Source organism: Lates calcarifer, linkage group LG1, assembly GCF_001640805.2.
Source record: "Lates calcarifer isolate ASB-BC8 linkage group LG1, TLL_Latcal_v3, whole genome shotgun sequence".
NCBI lineage: Eukaryota > Metazoa > Chordata > Actinopteri > Centropomidae > Lates > Lates calcarifer.
Genome location: NC_066833.1, coordinates 22,187,322 through 22,208,665, shown reverse-complemented (window position 1 = coordinate 22,208,665; position 21,344 = coordinate 22,187,322). Strand labels below are relative to the sequence as shown.

The following is a 21,344-nucleotide window of genomic DNA, read 5'->3' as shown; positions in this document are numbered from 1 at the left end:
ACCCACCCTCCCTTAAACTGTCTGTGTCAGTCGCGTAAACTTTCTATCTGTCTGTCTTGTCTGGTGCGTTCAGGGACAACAAAGGACAACAAACAACAGCAACACTCGAGCTCTCCGGTCTCGGTAGGTTCAGTTCCATCATTTAATTAATGAAAGCCGGGTGTTGATATTGTGTTATAGCGGATATGATATAGATTTAAACCTACCACTCGTTCCACTGAGTTGTGGATAGAAAAAAAAAAAACACATGACTATAGGTTGTACACTAAACCTCAAAATGCAAATGGCCATAAAACACCAGAATAAAGTGAAGTAGAAATAAAAAGACCAAACTTTTGGCTGCAGTGAAGTTGAAACAGGACAAACTTTAAAGAGTCAAGTCTGACGACAGATGGGACACTTGAGTTTTTTGGTTGTTGTTGTTGTTGTTGTTGTTTTTAAAGACGAGAAAAGTTGCAGAGACTTTTTGTCGCTTTGTAACGAGACTCATTACCATGCCACCCCCCCTCCCCGCCTCCTCCTCCTCCTCCTCCTCCTCCCCCACCCGACACCCTTCCTCACTCCTGCCAACAGCAGACAAAGCGGGCGGGTTTTAGTGGTCTCCGCCGGGGCCGGTGAGCCTTTGATCTGGGCCCGTTAAGGAGAAGGGAGTCTGGGGGGAGGCAGGCCAAGAGGAGGGCTGTGGAGGAAGGTAAAGTCACCTAAAAATTTTTTTTACCTATACCGTTTTAATTAGTTTTTAGTAACTTCTCTGACTAGAATGTAACTACTATCTTTTTTTTGGGGGGGGGGGGGTTAAAATAAATACAGCTAGACGCCTCCTCCGCCCACCGCATTTGGAACAGGCCTATGGCAGGTGAGCTGCAGCCACTGCACCACAGTATTTGAATACTAGGTGTCTGGCGTTATGAATGTAATGTCCTAATTGGACCTGCAAATAAATGAATGAATGAATAAAAAAAAATTCAATCCATAATTGTAGAAAATGCTCAGGGTTATTATTCAGCTTTACATTATGATCCTAGGGCCAGCATAGGAGTGTCAAGACGTGCTGCATCAACCTTTATAAAATAAAGGTGTGTGTGTGTGGGTGGTGGGTGGTGGTGGGGGAGTTGGGGTTCAACATCTCTGGTCCTGATTCATGCCAGACAAGCTCTGTCCCCTCGGACTGCCTTTTGCTGACGGAGACACTCGGACAAAAGGTCTCCTCAAATGAAGTTAGTAATGGTCCACATGTGCCAGATCGCTCATGCAGCACAGACAGGCCGCGGTGAATTTCATATCATGCAAACGAACAGGAGGAAGAAAAAAAAAAAGAAAAGAAAAGAAAAGAAAAGGAGGCTGGACATGAGCCTGTCATCAGTGGATGGAATAAAAGGTTCTGCCTTTAAAACGACTGGCTGGTGTTTCTGAGGGGGGAAAAAAATATCATAGAAAGATTCCTCAGACGTGCGTTTAAACACGAACAAGATGAACAACAGTACAGATGATTGACGATTTCTATCATCTGATCATGCTTTTAAATTAACCCACCTTCTATGGCCCGTTCCAAAAAAAAAAATACAACACGGTTCATTTTACTCTCAAATTACATTAGAAAACAATCAGGTGCAATCAGTTTTCCTGCAGCTGAATTATTTCATTTTTTATTTTCAAATTCTACAAAGTCAGAATGCTTGTCTCAGAGGAAAGTAATAGAAACAATTTCTCTTTTAATTTAATGTCTTCTCGTCATTTTTGAAAGCAATAATTAATAAAGAAAACATTTTTTTTGTTGGGTGCCTGAGGGCTGTGATATGCTGAAAATTAAGAGCTGATTATCTGTCACAGTTTCAGTTGTAGCTCTGAAAATGTTCTAATTTAATGAAACAATGTTTCCTAAATATTGAAACAGAGTTAATTAGCTTAAACTAAATGTTTTATGTTGATCAGCTCTGCAAACATTGTTTTTTTTAAGCCATTTTGCTAATAGCTTTACACTTCTCAAACTGTGCTACAGCTACAATAACGAGGTATATTATTGCTTTAGAATAATCTTTTGCTGCAATTAGTTCGTCATATATTGTCATTAGAAGTCTATTAAAACATCAAGTCATTATTTGGGAATCCCCGGGCGGGGAATTAGAATAAAACCATCTTTGCCACACGGGTCCCATTTAGATTAATGGAAAAATATGTAAAACATTTCGTTTTAATTTTCCTCTGACAGTGTTTTGCATACATGCATTTTCTCCGCCTGCGCTGTCCCTCATAATTTATGAAAGCAATCTCGACCAACACATTACCGGGCTATGAAGTACTGCTCGCAGCCTAATTGATTCCCGTCACAATTTTGTGAGGTTATAATCGTGTTAATTGTAATTTACTCTCTCAGGGAATACCGGAGAGATGTATTTAAATAAAACCGCCGAGCGGACTGAGAAGATTATATCAGTTCCACACATAATAGAAATGTCATGTAGAATTACACAGCAGAGGCAGAGAGGGGTACATTCCTCTAATCTACAGAGATATCACTGAGATCTTTTGCTTAAAAAATAACGCAAATGTTTCTAATTACTAAAGTCGTCAAGGTGCAAAGAAATCTGAGCAAAACGTGCTCTATGAAAACCAAAGGACAGAGTTTGATTTACCTTAATGCAGAGAAGGGAGGGGTAAAAAAAAAAAAAAGGCGTGGATATAAGTGGAAATATAAAAGAGCTAGATTGCTCGGTGGAACGAAAAAAATGATAATGTAGGTGGTATATAAACACCCGGAGGATGTTTTGTGTTTTGTTAAAATATGATCTGATTTCCAAATCATCCTCAGAAGAGTTGTCCTTTTTGCTCTGCAGGATGCCCTGAGCTGTTTCCTCTGCTTTGAGATCTTCCTTCCTGTCTGTGGAGAACACCTGTTGGCGCAGGACAGCTTGGAAAAGCCAAGCTGTCCCACCAGACAGGTCTCCTTCACCACCATATTCACCTATTGAGCCTCTGTTGAACTCTCATGTGAAGCTAGTGTCCCGGAGTGACTTCCTGTAGCTTTTTATGTCATTCTATTGGACTCTGACTCAACAGGGACTGTCAGAATTGTTCAACATTTGACAAATTAAAACTGATATTACATCTTAATTTCAAAATAGTAAATGTTAAGATTGAAAACAAACAAAAAAAAGATAAGCAATTATGCTGTAATTTTAAAATATGTTCCATTAGGTATGGCTAGGTTTTATCAGATAAAATGCACTTAAAATGTACTTTGAGTTATTCATACAAGAACTGAAGTTGACTTTTTTTTAATCCTGAAACTTGTTCTTCATTCATTTCAGACTGGACTGCAACAAAATTCAGCTGTAACAAATGATAAATGAATACAATTTCATAAAGTCACAGCAAAGTTTTCAAATCAAAATCCTCATAGCTTCCTTTAATGGCAAAAACAAACAAAACAGGATATATATTATGATTTTAGCAATTAATACAGACTACTAACAATCTTCGAATTCTGTAAGTGACAAGAAGAAGAAACATCTGTAAATATTTTACCATTTAAGTCATCAAAGTTCTAGATGGCTGATGGTGATATGGCTCTGCAGAACATTGCACAAAATGGCTCTCCCCAAACGTTTGTGGATCCATTTAATGAAAGTCACACATAATAGCAATTTTGTCCACCAACCTCAGGGTATAATAGTAGATTGAGTGAAAACAAACAAACAAGCCAAATGTGAATTCATGACAGAAAAAAAGTGAACCAGGGGTGAGAGAAATATGTGGCCAAATGCCAAAGAGACAGCTTACTGTTCGGGTCTTTTGGCTGGGTGCAGGAGTGGTTTCGATCTTTTTTTGTCTGGCCTGGCCTGGCACAGACCACAGTCCTGCCCCAGACACAATAGATCATACAGTATGAGAGAGAGAGAGAGAGAGAGAGAGAGAGAGAGAGAGAGAGAGAGAGAGAGAGAGAGATGAGGTGGGTAGGGGAGGTATGGTGCCTTTCATTACCATGGTCACCAATGGCACTATTAACCATTCAACACCCCCCCAATTATCCTCCCATCCACACTCAGAGAGACAAAGCCTCAGTCCTGGTCTGCTGGAGCAACATGGCCTCTGGTCTCTGTCTCACTTGAACATCACACCCACTTTACTGTCTCTGGAAGTCAGATGTGCACAAGCGCTCCACAGAGCCCCATTGTGCTTTCATTTGTGACAGCACAACAAACTACTTTACTGAACTCGTTTAAGAGGTCATTTTTTTTTTTTTTTTTTTTACAAATGAGACCATTTATCATTCGTAATAAAAATGAGGCTGTTTTTGAAGGCGCCGATATAAAACAGCTGAAAATCCAAGTTGAACTCTCTGGGTTAAATGAGAGATCACATAAAGAATACTGCTACATGTGTATGTACGCAGTGTTTATTTTGTGCACAGGTCATGGTGTGCCTGACGCCACACGCCTTCTCCATCAAGACCACAGGCTCACAGCTGCCACAGAGCGAGCGGTGTGTGTTAACTAAGGAGGCTGACACACACACACACACAAAAAAAGCTAAATTGTGAGTTTATGCACTTCCATCTGTGGGTTTTTTTTTTTTTTTTTCAGTGAGCAGGACTTTGATGTTTGTGAGTCAGGCCCTGGGCAGGGGGGCTGAGGCCTGACTGGAAGACTGGGGCCCAATGAATAGATCCACAACAGTGGGTTGTTGTGTTTGTTTACCCTTTCGCCCAGCTGCCTGGACCGCGGAGATGCAAGAGCATTCATCATGACCTAGGAGAGATGGGAGGCATGGGGCACACACACACTGAAGAGTGACATGATGGCACACACGCTGCAGAGGAGTGCCAAGAAAGTTTCCACACAGGGCAACAATCGTTGACGCTCAGCTTCCAAAGGTTTGCTGTTGTTCTTCGCTGTGTGCAAAATTTGTAGTGTTGAATATATCCCAAGGTGCAGTCATAATATAAATTGAATCTCAGCAGCAAAAGTAAAACTTCACTGCAAACTAGTATAACAAACACATGAATTTCATGAAAATATTTAAACAATTATTAAAACCTTAAATTAAAACCCAAAATTTCCACTGATCTCTCATGTCAGGCAACAAAGTTTATCAGTTTTTGACATGCTACTTTTTGTCACGAGACCCGCAACATTTCCAATTTCCTTTGACCTCTCTCCCGTCAGGGTTTAGCCGTGTGGCTCCTCCCGTTTCGTCTCCCGAATCGTGTTACTTCCCTGGCACTGCAGCGGAGAGCGTTATGATGTTCTGTGCCTGCTTCAGCAAGGGCATGTCAATCATGCTGCCGCGGAAGGTGAAAGCACCCTGAGCAGGTTTTACAATAAGGGTGAGCAGAAAGAGAAGAGAGAAAGAGTAAATGCACTTTAAATGTTCTCCGATGAAGGATACTGTTTACTGATAAAGGAAGTGGATTCATTTGTGAAAAGTGGAGAGAAATCATAATACATATTTTGTGTAAATGGAGATGTAGCCAAAAAAAAAAAAATGAATGTTGTTTTTCATCTATGATAAATGACAAGAAAAATGTAAAGAAAAAGGAACTCAAGGAAAATGAAAATGAAACAGGGAAAAAAAAATCCTAGAAAACTCAAGTCAAAAATGTAGTCAGTGACTGGAGGTGAGAATTATGAAAAGCAAGCACCTGTCGTGTTGTAAGACAAAGAGACTGACCCTGCTCACTGTTCAAACCATTACATACACATACATAAACACACACACACACACACACACACACCACACACACACACACACACACACACACACACCACGGCAGAGGGATGGGTATGAATCCCTCGGGCGATGCTTAGTGGGAGCAGCCCTGGCAGGGAGAGAGGTGTGGGCAGATTGTGTATTACCTCAGCAGATAGCCCACAGAGCTCAACACACAGGATCCAACCATGCACTAAATTAGGAACAATAATATTGTACACTTAATTTGCCCAGCCGCCCTCCCCCCCTTCTCCCTCTCATCTCTTATGATGTCTCTGAGAGTCACCCAGGGGTGTACAGTATGTATTCTTTGGAACTACAGAGGTGTGTGAGAGGATACACAAAGGATCAGTCTCAGAATAGAGAGAGACCTCTGTCATCTAAACACACAGTCAGCACAGATAGTTCATAACACTGGAAACATACATTTGAGAAAGTTTTGTATAGAAGAAAAAAATACCCGGATTTAATTTTCAGAGTCTCTCCCGGCCTCTTAATTTGTAAAAGTATTATCAGTTCAAAGTATTTTCAACTGCTTTGTGAAGTCAGTATACCTTCAGACTGATTTTGAATAAATTCACAGTTCTATTTAAGAATTTAAGTGACATTAAAATAAGGTTGCAGCCTAAGTAAAATGACTGGAAATATCCAGTAAATAACCAGGACAACTGCTGAGAGACTATTCCAAGCAAAAGCAATTTGCCTTTTTTTTTTTTGGTAAATTCTGCATTTGAATTCAAAATGACATTTACGGCAAACGCTATAACCATCTTTCAAGGTATACATGTTGATCTATGACTCCTTTTTAGTGAAAATTCTCAGAGTTTGTTGTCAGCAATGAACAAATGGGTAGCAATGTGAGATCAAAACACTACTATAAAAGAGAGATTAAAATTGGTTTTTAAATTCTAAAATAATGTGATTTTAGTTTTGGCAGAGGATATCAGGTTACCTTGCCCTCCTTTTGATGTTGGTCAAAAGCAGCGATGAGCTCTTTGGCCCACTGGATCCTCTCCTGACTTGGGGAGAACTCCTCTTGTACAGCCTGGATCTGCCCTGGGTGGATAACCTGCTTACCTGGATACAGAAACAAACAAACAAATACAAATACAATTTAATCCAGAGCCATTTGCACAGAGAAAACAATATTTTTACTTGTTGACACTGAGTTATTAATAACAGTTTGTGTTATTTTATTCTTGGGAAAACTGGTTGTGCAAACAACCGTACAGAACTGGATGGAAAAAAAATAAAAAGTCTGAGAATTGGGTGGGATTGCTGCTGGCACTTTGCCTGTGAGAGAGGGCAGTGACAACACACAGGTGAATGAGACAGAAGAAACAAAAAATGCAGAGGAACTGAATGTGTCAGTATGTTTCAGTGCCACTGAAGTGAGTTAAAGGGACATCATGAAGGATATCAAGTGTCTCCTCTCTCCTTGCAGCCCTGCTGTCAAGGAGAGGCTTTGCTGAACGCTTAGTTAGACCTCGATATGTGACATTAGCCGACTAGGACGGCACACTGACGACGAAAAGAACAGCCTGTGAAAGCGTGGCTGAAGCTGAGCAGACACACACACACACACACACTAGCAGTCAAGTAAAGATCACACAAAACCAAACACATGTAATTCAAGTAATATTTATAACATGTTCAAATAAACAAACCACATTCTGCTAAAAATATTCAACAAATTGAACAAGTAAATATGGAGAAAATCATCATGTTTTCTATAAATAAATGTCTACATATCATTTCTGTATGTTCAGCATGTTTCAGTAGTTGCACACCTTCCCTGTTACAGTTTCAGAAATTACATGTTGTACCCAACGAAAACAGAAGCCCAACATGGAGTTAAGGCTCTCACACAATCTTCACCCCCTCCCCACCCTCCTGCTCCCACTCCCTCTCAGTTAAATGTGGGTGAACGCCACAGACATAATCCCGTGTACATTTGCAGATCAAACTTGTAGTGATAAGTTAAGGTTATGAAACGTCTGGTGAGAACGACGGCTCAGCGGCAGCCAGCAGGAACTCGACACTTTAGGGCTTAGCTCTGTCGCTGACAACAAATCCTTCAAGGTGGCTGAGCAGGCGGGCTGCATGAGCAAAAAAAAAAAAAAAAAGTAGCCCAGAAGAGAGGAGGAGAAGAGGAGAGGAAAGGTGGGGAGGAGAGAGAGAGAGGAGGAGAACAGGAGAGGCGAGGAGGAGAAGGGGAGAGGCAGGGAGGGGAAAGGAGAGGAGAGGAGGAGAGGAGGAGAGAAGGAGAGGCGAGACAGGAGAGGAAAGGGGAGGAGAGAATCCACTCCCTTCATTCGGGTCCACTCACCCCAGTTAACCTCAGAAAAACACACACCGCAGTTACACAATCAACATGCAGTGGTCAAAAGCTGGAACGTTTAAAATAAATAAAAGAACATTATTCATTATTCATAAACTGCAATTTATAATAAATATCTTTAAGCGATAAGTGCATACTGAAAAATATGCTCAAATGTCATTTTGCGTTTGTGTGTGATCGCGGATGCACGATTGCTGACGTGTGTTTGTTTGTGTCAGGCCGACAGACTGTAACTGCACATTTTCTGTTGGACAAACAGCCTGAGGACTCCCCAGGGCCACACTGGAGATGTCTGTGAGTGTGACTGTGTGTGTGCATGTGTGTGTGTGAATGAGTGTACAGTCTTGTGCAAGACTGTGTGTGCGCATCTGTGCATCACCTTGCCTGCTGTATTTAAGTATTTTGGTTCTCCTATATTTTCTATGTCAATATTGTAAATCTGTTTCAATGCAACTACCTGAGTGCGTGTATGTGTGTGTGTGTGTGTGTATGTGTGTGTGTGAATGTTGGAGGCTATAAGGAATGAGGCAAGAGGAGTGTGTATTCCCTCCTCTGCCACCTGTTTTACTTCTGGGCTGAAGATGGGAGCATGTTTCCACACTGAAATTGGCAGGCTTATATATACACCGTAAGAGGGTCTCTTTGTGTGTTTGTATGTGTGAGTGTGCACATGTGTGCACGTGTGTACGTGCGTGCCTATCTGTGTAGGACAACAAGAGAATGACAGAGGGAAGAAACAGACAGGGTGATTCAGGTGCCCTCAGTTACAACCCATTGGTTCCCTTAAAATGCATCATTCATGCCCTCCAGCCAATCCCAGCCTGCCATGTGGTGCTGGCATCTCATTGGAGGATTGCTATTTAGCAAAGTGCTCTCAGGCGAATGATGGGCAGGGTCCTGGGGATGGAAGTGAAATGTGGTCCCTGAAAGCAAAGAATTTTGTGGTATCCGTTTTGTATTTCTGGGAGGCAAACATATTTACTGGGATCATTAAGTCTTAAGAAAAACACACACTTTATGGCACATAAAACAAGGTGCTTATAAAGTGAAGATGCTGCACTATTAAATGCCTTAATTAATTTCATTCACCCTTCCCCTATGCCTTCACACTGTCCTGTTCACCAATAAGAAGCACTAGGCGTTTGTGTTACACCAGTGTGTTCTGTACTCGGTGCTAATGGGTGCTGTATGCGGCGGCTTAGGTACTGCCAAGGTCAATTACTGCGCAGGTAGAAGCTTTTGGCTGCACCTTATTATTGCTTAAGCACACCAGTAATAGCTACTAAGATTATACTGTACAGAGTGCCCCTGGCTTGTAAGCCACTAATCCAGTGCTTTCAATGGTGCTTTTCATATAAAATCCAACCATTTATTTCATCAGGTGGCCGCTTTTGTTCATTAGCTTTTGTACTTTTTACTGGGTGTATGCAACACCTTGTGCTTTCTTCAGCAAATTTAAAACAAATTTTTAACAGAACATTATATTTTGAATATTTGCAGAATTTTTTTGTAACATATTACGCAAACTACTACATTTTAATGAGTAAATATTTCACTACAGACCGGAAAAAATGGAGCTCTTAAACTGCATGACAAAAGCTGAGTGATTCTGATAGAAACGCACAGAAACACTCAGCAGCACCAGAGAACAGAGGTGGCAAATGAGGTCATCGGGAAAATCAGTTTCTGTATGAGACAGCAAGAAGATCACCTACAATTTGATTTGATGATATGAAGTGCAGGTAACGTGTATCTAGGGCCAGTGCAGAGTGGTTAGGGATTCGTGATTTTGAGCCAAGTGCTTTTTCTCTCCAGTGTGAAAGCTGACTAATGCCGGACACTGTACTGTTCCACTCAATGATCCACATTAGAAGACAAAAAAAATCTGAACACTACAGCACAGCAAACAAAACAATACAGAACATTTTCATATGGTTTTACACCACAGGGAAATTATGTCTTATTGTGAATTAATCAGTCTGGGGATGAAAATGCCAGAACAAGTATATCTCCTGCATTGAGGGAAACAAATGGCTGAAATATCCACTTTGGAACAGGCTGTCCTGCCTTCTGTGGTCTGTTACATGCAGTCTGCGTGGCACAGACACATATACACACACACACATTCTGAAAGCGTTGCCTGGCTACAGACACACATGGAGCGCTGTTAAAGTATATGCTATCACACTTTGCTATAAACTCCTTTTAAGTCATACTTGCACACACATGCACATTTGCATATGAGCAGGTACACACCCGAGTGCACACATACTGACGCAAAGCCATTCATGGCAGGCGCAACAGAAATGTCAGACAAGAATTTAAGGACTGCAGTGTTGTTCACAACTCACTTAAGCGGCACTGAAAGTGCTAAAAAAAGAAAAAAAAGACAAGCAGACAGTTTTAAAACCTCTGGCATAATGGTCACTTCGAGGTCAGATCTTCATTACAATGTGCTATACAAGTATATAAATATCAAAGGAAAAGCCAGGAGATGTTCCTCACTCTCCCAGTTTTTTAAAACATTTAAAAATTTATCAAGTAACTCATTTCCTATTCACATTTTGAGCAAGACAGAATAGCAAGACAAAGCAACAGAGGGAAGGAGGAGTGAAAACTGTTGGATTGCTGAATGCTGCTTGCACATAAGTTGGGGGAGGTCTTTCATTGTGCCACAGGGAGGAGTGATGAATATATGGCATACAAATAAAGAACAACACATGACAGTGATGTGAAACAACTGTAGAAATTGCAGGTATCTGGGGAGGACAGACATGTAGAGATCAGGACTTGAAGGGTCATTACTTAATGTAGCATGGGTGCATTTGTGATGCACATGGTGGGAACTTTACCTGTAAAGCCCATGAGAGCTCCCTCTCTGGCCTGCCGCCTCAGCCCCTCCACATCTTTATAGTCGATGTAGACCAGGTCGATAGCCTGTAGCCCAAATGCTTTGGTTGTCACAACCACCTTCTGCCTGGCGTAAAGGAGCTCCCTGGCATCTGCAGTCCGCGTGGCACCTCAAGAAAAAGTATGGGGTTACACACCGCATGTACGATGGGTCACATATCAGTGAAGATCTCAGAGACGCAAACTGGTGTTCAAGGAAGTAAGAGGGTCAGAGGAGGTGAAATGATAAATCCAGTCTGTATGTCATGGCCGAGGAAAATACTTGTTTCTGAGTGGCTGCTTGGTGTCCATAAAATTCATATGACAGGACATATCAAAAGAAGAGTGGATCAACAGACTTAACCATGGGTTAAACTGACTACAAGTAAACTTTAAAAAATAGGTGATTTAAATACAGCCTCCCTTTTTGTTTGTGATAGGTAACCACAGACCACATGTAATCATTACTATAGAAAATAATGAACTTGGTACTTTTCCTGCACAGCTACAATCATAAATCAAAAACAGGAAAAGAGTGAGTGATTTGTTAGATATGCTCCACATTTACAGACCATTAAACTTTTAGATTTTACGCTGCAATTTAAACTGTTGTTGTATATCACATATCCTGCAGGAGAGGAGAGACTAGCACAATTATGCGTACAAAAGAGGGAGAAAGTTGAGCAGAAGGTGTAACAGCTACCTATGCTGGCACAGAAGTCATCAGAGCCGAACACCACGCCGTCATGGTGAAGACCAGCCTCGGGAGCAAGTCGACGGATTTCCTCACACACCGCCTGGAGAGAATTTACTGTATATTAGCATAATACAGGCTGACTTAAAAGACAGATGCAAAGTGAGAAAGAAATGTTGGACATAAACACAGCTGAGTAAATCTAATTATGCCCCAAGTAGTTCAAACAATCTGGGTTTTCTGTGTTTCCTTTGCAGGCGGAGAAGCATCCAAAACAGCCATCACACTAAATTCTCTTTAACAAACACGCCAATAAATGCATATCTGTCAAACCCTAACCTTCATTTCAATTTCCTTTATTACCAGCCCACTAAATATGACATCTTCAGGCATATAGACATACACAAAGCAAACCGACACAGTCAGGAGCTGTAAGAGACACCGCTTTGTTACAAAACTCACTGTATCGAACATCAATACTTTTTGAGAACCACAGCAGCAAAGTTGTAAGCTGTACAGCACTTAAAGCTGGTACTGACTGTTTGGTCAGACTTTAGTCCTTGTAGAATTATTCTACAACCACATATTTGCTGACTGAAATGTTATTTTGGCTTATTAGTTATTGTACAGCTACTTTGTGTTAAGACAACATTAATTACAGATGCATGCTTTCATTTATTCAATGGAAAAAAAAACATTTTGCAGTAAATTTTATTCATGTTTTCAATGAGAAATCAAAATGTAAGTCCTGTTTCATATTGGTACCTGTACTGAAAAGCTAGTGAAAAGCACAATTATTATTAAATAGGGATGGTTAAAAAAAAAAAAAAAAAAAAAAGGAATCTGGAATATGATTGTCTGTGGTGAGGAGTGTGAAACAATAAGAACACGTCTCCTGCTTTTGTTGGCCTCCAAATTAATTTCACCACTAGCTGTGCCACAGCGATTTTTTTTCATGCTTGTAACCTGGGGTTCTGTCTGGGCAAAGATGCAGGGTGTTCTCAAGAAAGCACACAGAGGCACCCTCTGTCATCAAAACACACAGGCACACACTCGCAACCACAAACACAGTCACAGAAATAGAGTTTAGAACTAATAGACAAATCAAAAGAAGGAAGGACAGCTTGTCTCTCCCCAAATGCCCACAACCATGCCCCTTTCCCCATGTAGCTGAAGGTCGTGCTGTACTATAACAGGAACTGCTTTGATGCTTGCCAAAATATCATTAAGAACTTTTCCACTATGATGATATTAAAACAGTTCTAATTAAAAAATGTCAGCATGTCTGGAAAGGGGTAGAGAGACATATACAGACAGACAGTAAGAGAGAGAAAGGAAACCAAAAAAAAAAGGCTCAAAAGGCTCATTTTGAGAGACTGTCCGAAAGCTTTGAATCCCTTTCATTTTGGACACGTGGAGTGCTCCGCTCGCTGATGCAGTCTTTAATCTAAAGTGAACAATGGAGAAACAGCAAAATGTCTTACGCAGGCAGTTTTTGGGGGGTTTTGTTTGTAATTTACCTTAAAATTGAGCAGGCCCACAGCGGTTTCCACAAAGGTGACCAGGCGAATGGGTTCTGTCAGCGCCCGTCCTTTCAAGTTGTGCTGAAACCTGTCAACAAACTTAACACACAAGGACAATCTCATGCACAGCTCATTAACAACACCCACTGCTCCTGTGAATAGAAAGCAATAAACCAAATAATCACAATGAATTAATTTGTTCTCATTACTTTCTACAGTCACAGTCATCACATCCATCAAATGTTTGTGCATTGTTGGAACACATACTGTATATTCTCTGTGAGTTGTAATAAAAATAGCTTTTCAGACTTGTGATTGGCTTGGATCCATTTGTGGTGCTGTTGATAACGTTCTTATATGAAAGAAAAAAAAAGCAGGAAACTCATGCTGACATACTGAGCTACTGTGTCAAAGTGAATTTAAAACTGGAAGAAAAAATGTTCAGCAGTAATAATGGTAAACGATATGACACATCTTTCAAAATCCACTGCGGGGTAAGAGCGACAGAGAGGAGAAAAAAAATAAATCTTATTGTTCAAAAACTCACTTTTGATACAAATCTTGACACCTTTATTACCTACACTGTTCCCATTGCAGTCCTTATTCAGAGACACATCTGTGAGGGTTCAAATAGCAGGAAAAGCGAGCACAGGAGAGTAGCAACAAAAGCGAGAGAAATGAAATATTTTACATTATCACCAGGGTTCCCCCATCGTCTGAAGTCTTCTGCTCTACCTTCTTTCAGAGGCTCTGCACAACTACAGCATGCGCTCCCCTGAGAGACTGTGCACATGTAAATGCGCACATGCACGCACAAGCACTTGCGTACACACAGCAAACCAAAGAGGAGACAAAAAAACGAAAAAGGGGAGACCAAACAAGATTTGGGATGTCTGTGAGTGTGTTTTACTCCTACATTATTCTGTTTTGCGCCACCCCCCTCCCCCCACCCCTCTATGGTAGGGAACAGGGAGACTGGAGCAACAATCAGAGTGTGATGTGACACTTTGCTGAGGCCTTTATTCTGCACGACTCCTGCTAATATGCAAGCTCACCTAAGTAGGGCTTTAAAACCAAGTTTAATTCTTTGAAGACCAAAGCATTCCAATTTTTTCCAACAGACCAGTTCACAGCTAGCCCTGGACTGCCAGTGGGGTAGCCCAAATTCCTAAATCTATCATCTGGAAACACACAAAAGCCCCCTCCGTCAGATATTTCCTTTCAAAGCCAGTCCCAGGAAAAAAAAAAAAAAAAAAGTAAAAAAAAAAAAAGCAATGTAGAAATGTCTAACTCCGTGTCCCCCTTTCCTTCCCTTTTTCCCCACTCCCTCTTTGACACACCAGGAAAAAGACAGATATAAATAACCTCAGGTACAGCACTGCTATTTTTCTAAATGAAGAGCAAAATAACCCCCATGCTCGCACTCACCACTCTTGTTCTCAAAACTGAAAGAGTGGGCCTCCATTGAAGGATTTCAAAAATAGGGGCAATTTTAATCATCTCTCCATTCAATCTCAGTTGGATAAATCATATCTGAGAGATTTGCATAAATACAAACCATCAAAGACTTTTCATCTTCAAAGAGGTTTTCAAGACCCAATAGGCTTTGTACTGTAATCATCTGAGGTCACAACCCTGTGGGAGCAAGGCTGCTATGGCAACATAAAAACTAACGCTGGGGGCTTAGCATAATATCCACCCCCCCACCCTCCTTCACGAACACAGGAAAGGGTGGGGTGGGGGAGGTCTGGGAAGGAGTGTGAAAAGAGGGTGTAGATAAACCTATTTCTGTGACAGAAGAAACTAGCTAGATATGGCCCCGTTGCGCGGAAACCTAGCTGATATTACACATGGAGATTACCACCACTACAGCGTGCGACACAAACCCTAACAACGGCTGCGGCAAGCCGAGTGGGCTGTTTAGACTCCGCTGAAGGTAAACAAATGACAACTCAATGCGGCACCATTGGCTAAAAAGCCTCCAAGGCTCTTTGATTACATGTTTCTGTCCGTCTGCTGTATTCTCCTCTTCAGCTATTATACACTTTGAGGGCCTGATTTACAGTGGATAAGAGCTACTATAGTCCTTGCTCATTGTTCTTCTGGTGCATACAGCAACCATTAGCTGTCAATGGCTCTCAAAACTAGGACCATTTAAGATGTTATTCACTACTGAATTGGAAGAGAGAAAAGAAGGGAAAAAAGAAGAAATAACACCTCTTCTTGCCATTCAAAGCTACACTACAAACAAGCCCTCTGACAATTTCACCACCCAATCATGACAAGAGAAGGAGGGAGAGATGGAGCTAGAAAAAGGAGGCTATAGTGGGACAAGTTTCAATTAATTTTCTTCAAAAGGGGGCCAGATTAAATGTTTCCGGCCTGCTGAAGTGTTCATTTCACAGAGGGGAAGCGGAGAAAGGGATGAGGGGAGGGGACAGGAGGAGGAGTTGAGGAGGAGGAGCAGGACAGGGTGCGATTCTTTTGGTCCCAGTGCACACCAAATAGTGTGGTGGGCAAAGAATGCACATGGCTCCGAATCTGTGTGAGAATTGTCCTCAGACAAAGGAGGGAGTTACGCCTGTTATAGCCCAATAAGGCCTGTCAGTCACACAAGGGCTGGGGGAGAAGAGAAAGGCAGAGCTAAAGATTTCCACACAAAGGGAAACAAGCAAGTCCATCTTTTAGCAACAAATCAGTCTGGAGGTTCCTGTGCTAATATCAATAAAAAGGGAGAAAAAATAAACAAGTGAGGGATTTACTGCACTGCCTTACGACAGCGAGGGGAAAAAAAATTAGACACTAATATATGAATACACAGACACAAAACATGTGCAAAACAGACGCAGCAAAAGATAAAGATGAGATTAAACTGGCATATATGACAGAATCACGGTCCCATCCAGAGTTCAAAACTTCACGAGCAAACACTGTCATGGTTCTGAGTTTCAGTTTTCCCATTCGCTACTTTTATTCATTCAGTCCAGGTGTTTGTGCATACACGTTCTAATTCTGCTGTCACGTCAGACCCTGCCACTCTGACCTGCCTGCCTTTCCTGCCAGTAGAATTACCTGACCTGCTCTTCCTCCCGACTCGCCTGCTCACCTGTTCCCTCATTCCCTTTTCTGAGAGCCGTGACTTACAGTGTTTCTTGCCAGAAAGCTTTGGTATTAGAAGGAAAAGGACACATAAGCCAAGCAATTAACCACATTTACCACATTTTAGAGAAACATATTTGCTGTAAGAATAATAATAAGAAAAAGATGAAGAAAAAAGGAGAAGAGGTGGTTCAAAAAATGATTTCATGCAGAACATCCTGCAGAAAAATCCTTTTTTTTTTAATGCGCAAAAGCAACAAAAGGAGAAATGGCTGAGTGCAGGGAGAGAATAAGTGAACACCTGTCAGTAATTATACTGGGAAGAAAAGAAAGGGCAGCAGGAAATAGACGTGTGCTAATTAAAACCACTAGTTAAAAACTTCCTGCTCCTGCACAAAGCACGTTTGAGTGTACATATACAAACTGATATATACCTACATATATATTATACACACACACACACATACACACACACACACACACACACCACTGCTTACGTGTCTCGCATCTCTCTCTTCACTTCTATACAAATCTTAATTTGTCCTCTTGCTTAATCAATTCTGCATTCAGAAACAAACAGTAAAGGAGGCAGACAGCATCCTGGTTCCTCCTGGTAAGTGAACCATATGGAGCTGATCAGAAAGGCCTGCATTAATGATGTCACTGTCTCCTGACCTTTCAGGACCTGACATCCGTACAGCACCCTTTTATAGAAAGCCAGAGGGATGGCCAAACCCAGACAACCTCCTCTTAACTAAAGGCACAGACCCAGTTAGTATGGACAAATTGTCAATGGTAATTTAGAAGATTAAAAAAAAAAAAACTGAAAGAATATTAATGGGCAATCACTAATCAACGGTTATTCCATGTATTCATTTATCAATAACCATTGCAAGAGTGCAAAAATGTGGAATATCTAATGTCAAATCTCAGTTTGTGATACATGTCTGTGATCTTTCTCATACACTGGAAACTCAGTAATTGGGAGAATAGCCTTTTGACTTGCAATATGTGTGGACAGATGAGACACATTTTCAATACAGAGAACAGAAAGTAATACCTGTTTGCAGCTTATTTTTATTCAATATACCTGTCTGGCAAAGTAAATCAGTGCTGATTAAATTAATTGTTAGCCACAACATGACACTGTTCAAGTCAGTCTCCAGTAAGTTCAGCAGCAGCAAAAGGCACCTTTGTGTTGTTACAGAAAGCTATCAGACTTCTGAAGCTGATCCGAAGAAATGTCATCCGTTTCTTGAGCTGCAGCCAAGAAAAACATTCTGTCTGTCCCTGAGTCCTGCCACAGGGATCGATTCCCACTTTTACTGGGAAATGGAAAAGTTTGTTATGATTGCTTTGAAGATTCCCGTGGTTTCCTCTTACTTCATAAGTTTGTATAAGAGCACCACTGTGTTTTTTTTTAAAAGACATCCAGAGGTGAAAGAGAGAAATGTCTTGGGTATTTTAGTCTTGTTAATTTTTGCTTGTATTTCAACATTGTTCTGTTCTGTTTGTTTGTTTGTTTTTTTGTTGTTTGTTTTTCTGTTACATGTGGGTCTGCTTTTAAATGACTCCAATCAGCCTACATTAACTTGGCAAAGATTTGCAACTTACCCATTGCACCTCCTGAGTGTCCTCCACTTTGGGTAACATGATGGCAGGAGGGAGAACTTCAGCCTGCAGGATGACCTCCAGGTCAGCTTCAGCTAAGCCACTGGACACCGAGTTCACCCTCACACACTTCTCTGTTCGGCCCAGATCCAGCTCCACTAACATCTTGGGAATGGTCTCTCTGGCCTCTGCCTGCAGCACAGACACATAAAACATTGACAGAAATCCTGATTATTTTAATGTAACACACTTAGTCGGATTCTGATTTAGTTGTAAGATTCAAAACTGTGTTTTCTGAAAGCAAGTGTAGTTACTGTTGGAGCATGTGACCAGTGAAGTGAGAATATACTATGTGAAAAAAAAAATCATAAATAATAAATAATTAAATCACCCAAGATATAATTGAATAATTGTTTAAGAATGCCGTTTCTTTCAAGGAAGTGTCCCAGCATAAATGATATTGACCATTAGGTATGAGCATAAATATAAACACTGTATTACAGACAATAACGGTATACGATCAAAGTGGGAAAGCATACATCAGTGGAATAAATGACATAAAAACAAAACATATCTTTGTAAGTCACAAAATAAGTCCGCACACATCCGCAATCTCACTGACTGCAGTCCATCGATACACAGTACACCACAAGTCCACAGAACAGAGGCTGCACACTCATTTTTGTTCTCTCAACGCATGCATTGTATGAGCTGAGCAGGAAGAGAGATGAGGAGGATGAAAAAAAAAAAATCAAAGAGAAGCCTACGGTCCCAACTTCCATCAGTAACACAGTAGCACACGCTGCTATATTCAAACCAGATGCTGGGCTACAGGACTGGAGAGAAAGAGGGATGGAATTGGGAAAGAAGTCTAACTAGTGAGAGGAGAGAGAGAGAGAGAGGCTCTCTGGAAGAAATGTGGTCTGAGTTAAGCAGCATGAGGAAATGGTAGCTTAGGAGTTGTCAGGTCAGATCAGAGGTTTGGAGCCTTTGAGTGCTTGTATGTGTTTGGAGATGCTCAGATTGGGATTTTCTTTCTCCTGATCCCATTTATGCTACTAACTCTTAAAAGATACTCTCAAATACTCTTAAACTGACACCAGTTTACTGTGTGCACTGCAGAATTTTTAAAGATAATTATTCATAAAATGAAATGTGGATGATTAAGATACTGCGGCAAAGGATTTTAACAACTGTGGCATCATGTCACACAATAGAACATCATGCTAGATGGGAACTTGTAAATGTTTCTGAGTGGTATATACAACTGATCATTAGTAGACTGGTCACTGGAGTAATGCGTATGTGCATGAGAGAGAAACTGTAGACAGATATAACATTGAGAGCCCATACATCACAATCTCTTGTAAAAACTATAGTGGACTATAGTCGACCTAGGCTCAGTTGTATTAGATCTTATGGGGACCCCTCAAGGGTCACGGGACAGCTTCTGAGACAAAACAGCCCTCCCTCTGATCTCCTGGAATGCAGAACTGTACTTGATATTATGAACACCCCTTCAGTATCAATAAAATATGGTATCAAAGTACATATCAAAGATTTGCTCGGATTTAATAGGGGTCACGAGCAGGCTGGACTGCTGTGTGTCATCCGCGTCTGCCTTTTCCCTCTTTAGGTGAGACAAGAGGGATTGTTGCACCATATGATGAGTGCGCTGTGATCTTTGACTCTTACTCATGTTTTGCTGTAACCTCTCCCTTGCTCTCCTTTACTGTCACTCTCATAAGCCGAGATAGACCCATAACTGTATCTTGGTAACTTAAAACGGATGGAGCGATTTACACAGCCATAATTCACTATTCATAAACCTGCTACTTGGTGGATAAAATTCTGTCTGTCCCTCTGCAGTTCATAGTGACCGGAGAAAATTGCTATGTGAGAACTGCTGGCTGCCTCATGTGTCAGGAGTCACATTGAGCCCCGACCAAACTAAATAAATAGCGATACAAATGATCAAAAAGCATGGTTTATAACATTCAAAGATCAAATGGACTGGGGAGGGCCGAGATTCCAGCTCCAACCTCAGCCTGATACATAAGCAGCCTGAATGTATAAAATCTTTTTTAATGTAACCATTCTCCAACTCATTGCAAGGATTGTCTCCTGCACTTTTCGCCATTTGTGACGGTATTTCTGAAACCATGACGCCTGGAATGGCTAAGGAGATGGCCAGGTCACTGTGCACTATCCTTTTTTATCTCGCTTTCTTTCTAAAGTGAGATTATTCTGCCAGACACCTTGACCCCTATGGGCTCCGCTACTCCGAGCTTGAATAAAGCCCTTTGAAAAGGAGATATTTTACATTAATGGACAGCCATCCAACAAGTTGCTTCAAAGCTCCCTCCCCAATCACCTGGTGTCCCATGGAGAGCTCGCCCCAACGTCAGCTCCATCTCCTCTTTGATTCCCTCCATCATCCTCATCATTAGAGGCTGACACACAGGCAGGCAGGCGGGCGAGCGGCCGGCCAAGCGGGCAGGGCCGTCGAACGCATAGATGCACACATGAAGCTTTTCAAGTGCAGAGAGGCTGACCTTCCAGGAGAGCGAGGGCAGCTCCTTAACACACAGCCTGAGTCTTGACGCTCAGGATCCTACAGAGTGCTGTGTATACATGACCCAGCATGGCTACTGCCTTGTAGACACCACATCAGACTGGAGCGTCCAAACCGATGTGTGTACAGGCCACAGCGGGACCACCCTCCTCTCCAGCATCGGGATTGTGGATGTCCGGCCCTGCCGTCATGCCGCTTGAAACAAGCAACGTCAAACATCGCCTCTGGACAGACTCTTGGTGTCAACTCACACGCTGTCCCTTCATTCAATTTGAATTAGATCTCAGTGCAGTGGTAGTTACTATATATACTGGATAGAGATGAGGGGAAAGAAGGGTGCTTGACATGACAGATTTTTAGAAAGGGTATAGTTAAGATAGTTTGCTTAACAGCAATCGTACATATAAAATCAATAGCCTGGGAAACAGCAATAAAGACAATGGCAGATAGGATAATTTACAAGATTAACAAGTCAGTTTCATTCAAAACAGAACTGCTAACAGCCGTGGGTCTAAATTATCAATGTGTGTGTGTATATAGCTTTGAAGGAAAAAAAGTGGAATTATGAGTCACAATGAGCTTGGTTCTTTTTCAGTTTTTTTTTTTTTTTTTTTTTTTTTTTTTTTTTACCTTTTGAGAGCTGGCATTTTGCACCCTGCTGTGCAACTTGCGATGCCATTTAAAATGAGCTGTAGACCATCGCAGGTGAAGGCTGCCTGCCTGAAGTGTGACAGTGTACATATTTGTTCATCAGTTTGTGTCAGCACGTGTGTCGGGGGTGTGTGTGTGTGTGTATGTTAGCAAGCTTCAAGTCATCGTGGATGAGTTTTGACAAGTGACATGCTGCACTCCAGAAAGCTAGAGTGAGATGACTGACTAATTCAGGCTACGTTGATAACTGAG

The 21,344-nt window shown here is 41.4% G+C and overlaps 1 protein-coding gene across 1 annotated transcript in view; it reads right to left on the bottom strand.

Annotated features, from left to right (window-relative positions):
- Positions 1-3,259: 3,259 nt before the first annotated feature.
- The window catches only part of clybl (citrate lyase beta like), a 57,961-nt gene continuing 39,876 nt past the window's right edge, over positions 3,260-21,344 (bottom strand). Inside the window, 6 exon segments of the mRNA XM_018702636.2 lie at positions 3,260-5,304; positions 6,662-6,786; positions 10,903-11,070; positions 11,643-11,736; positions 13,154-13,255; positions 17,870-18,058. Coding sequence (XP_018558152.1) covers positions 5,209-5,304; positions 6,662-6,786; positions 10,903-11,070; positions 11,643-11,736; positions 13,154-13,255; positions 17,870-18,058 — 774 coding nt within the window. The 3' untranslated portion in view covers positions 3,260-5,208.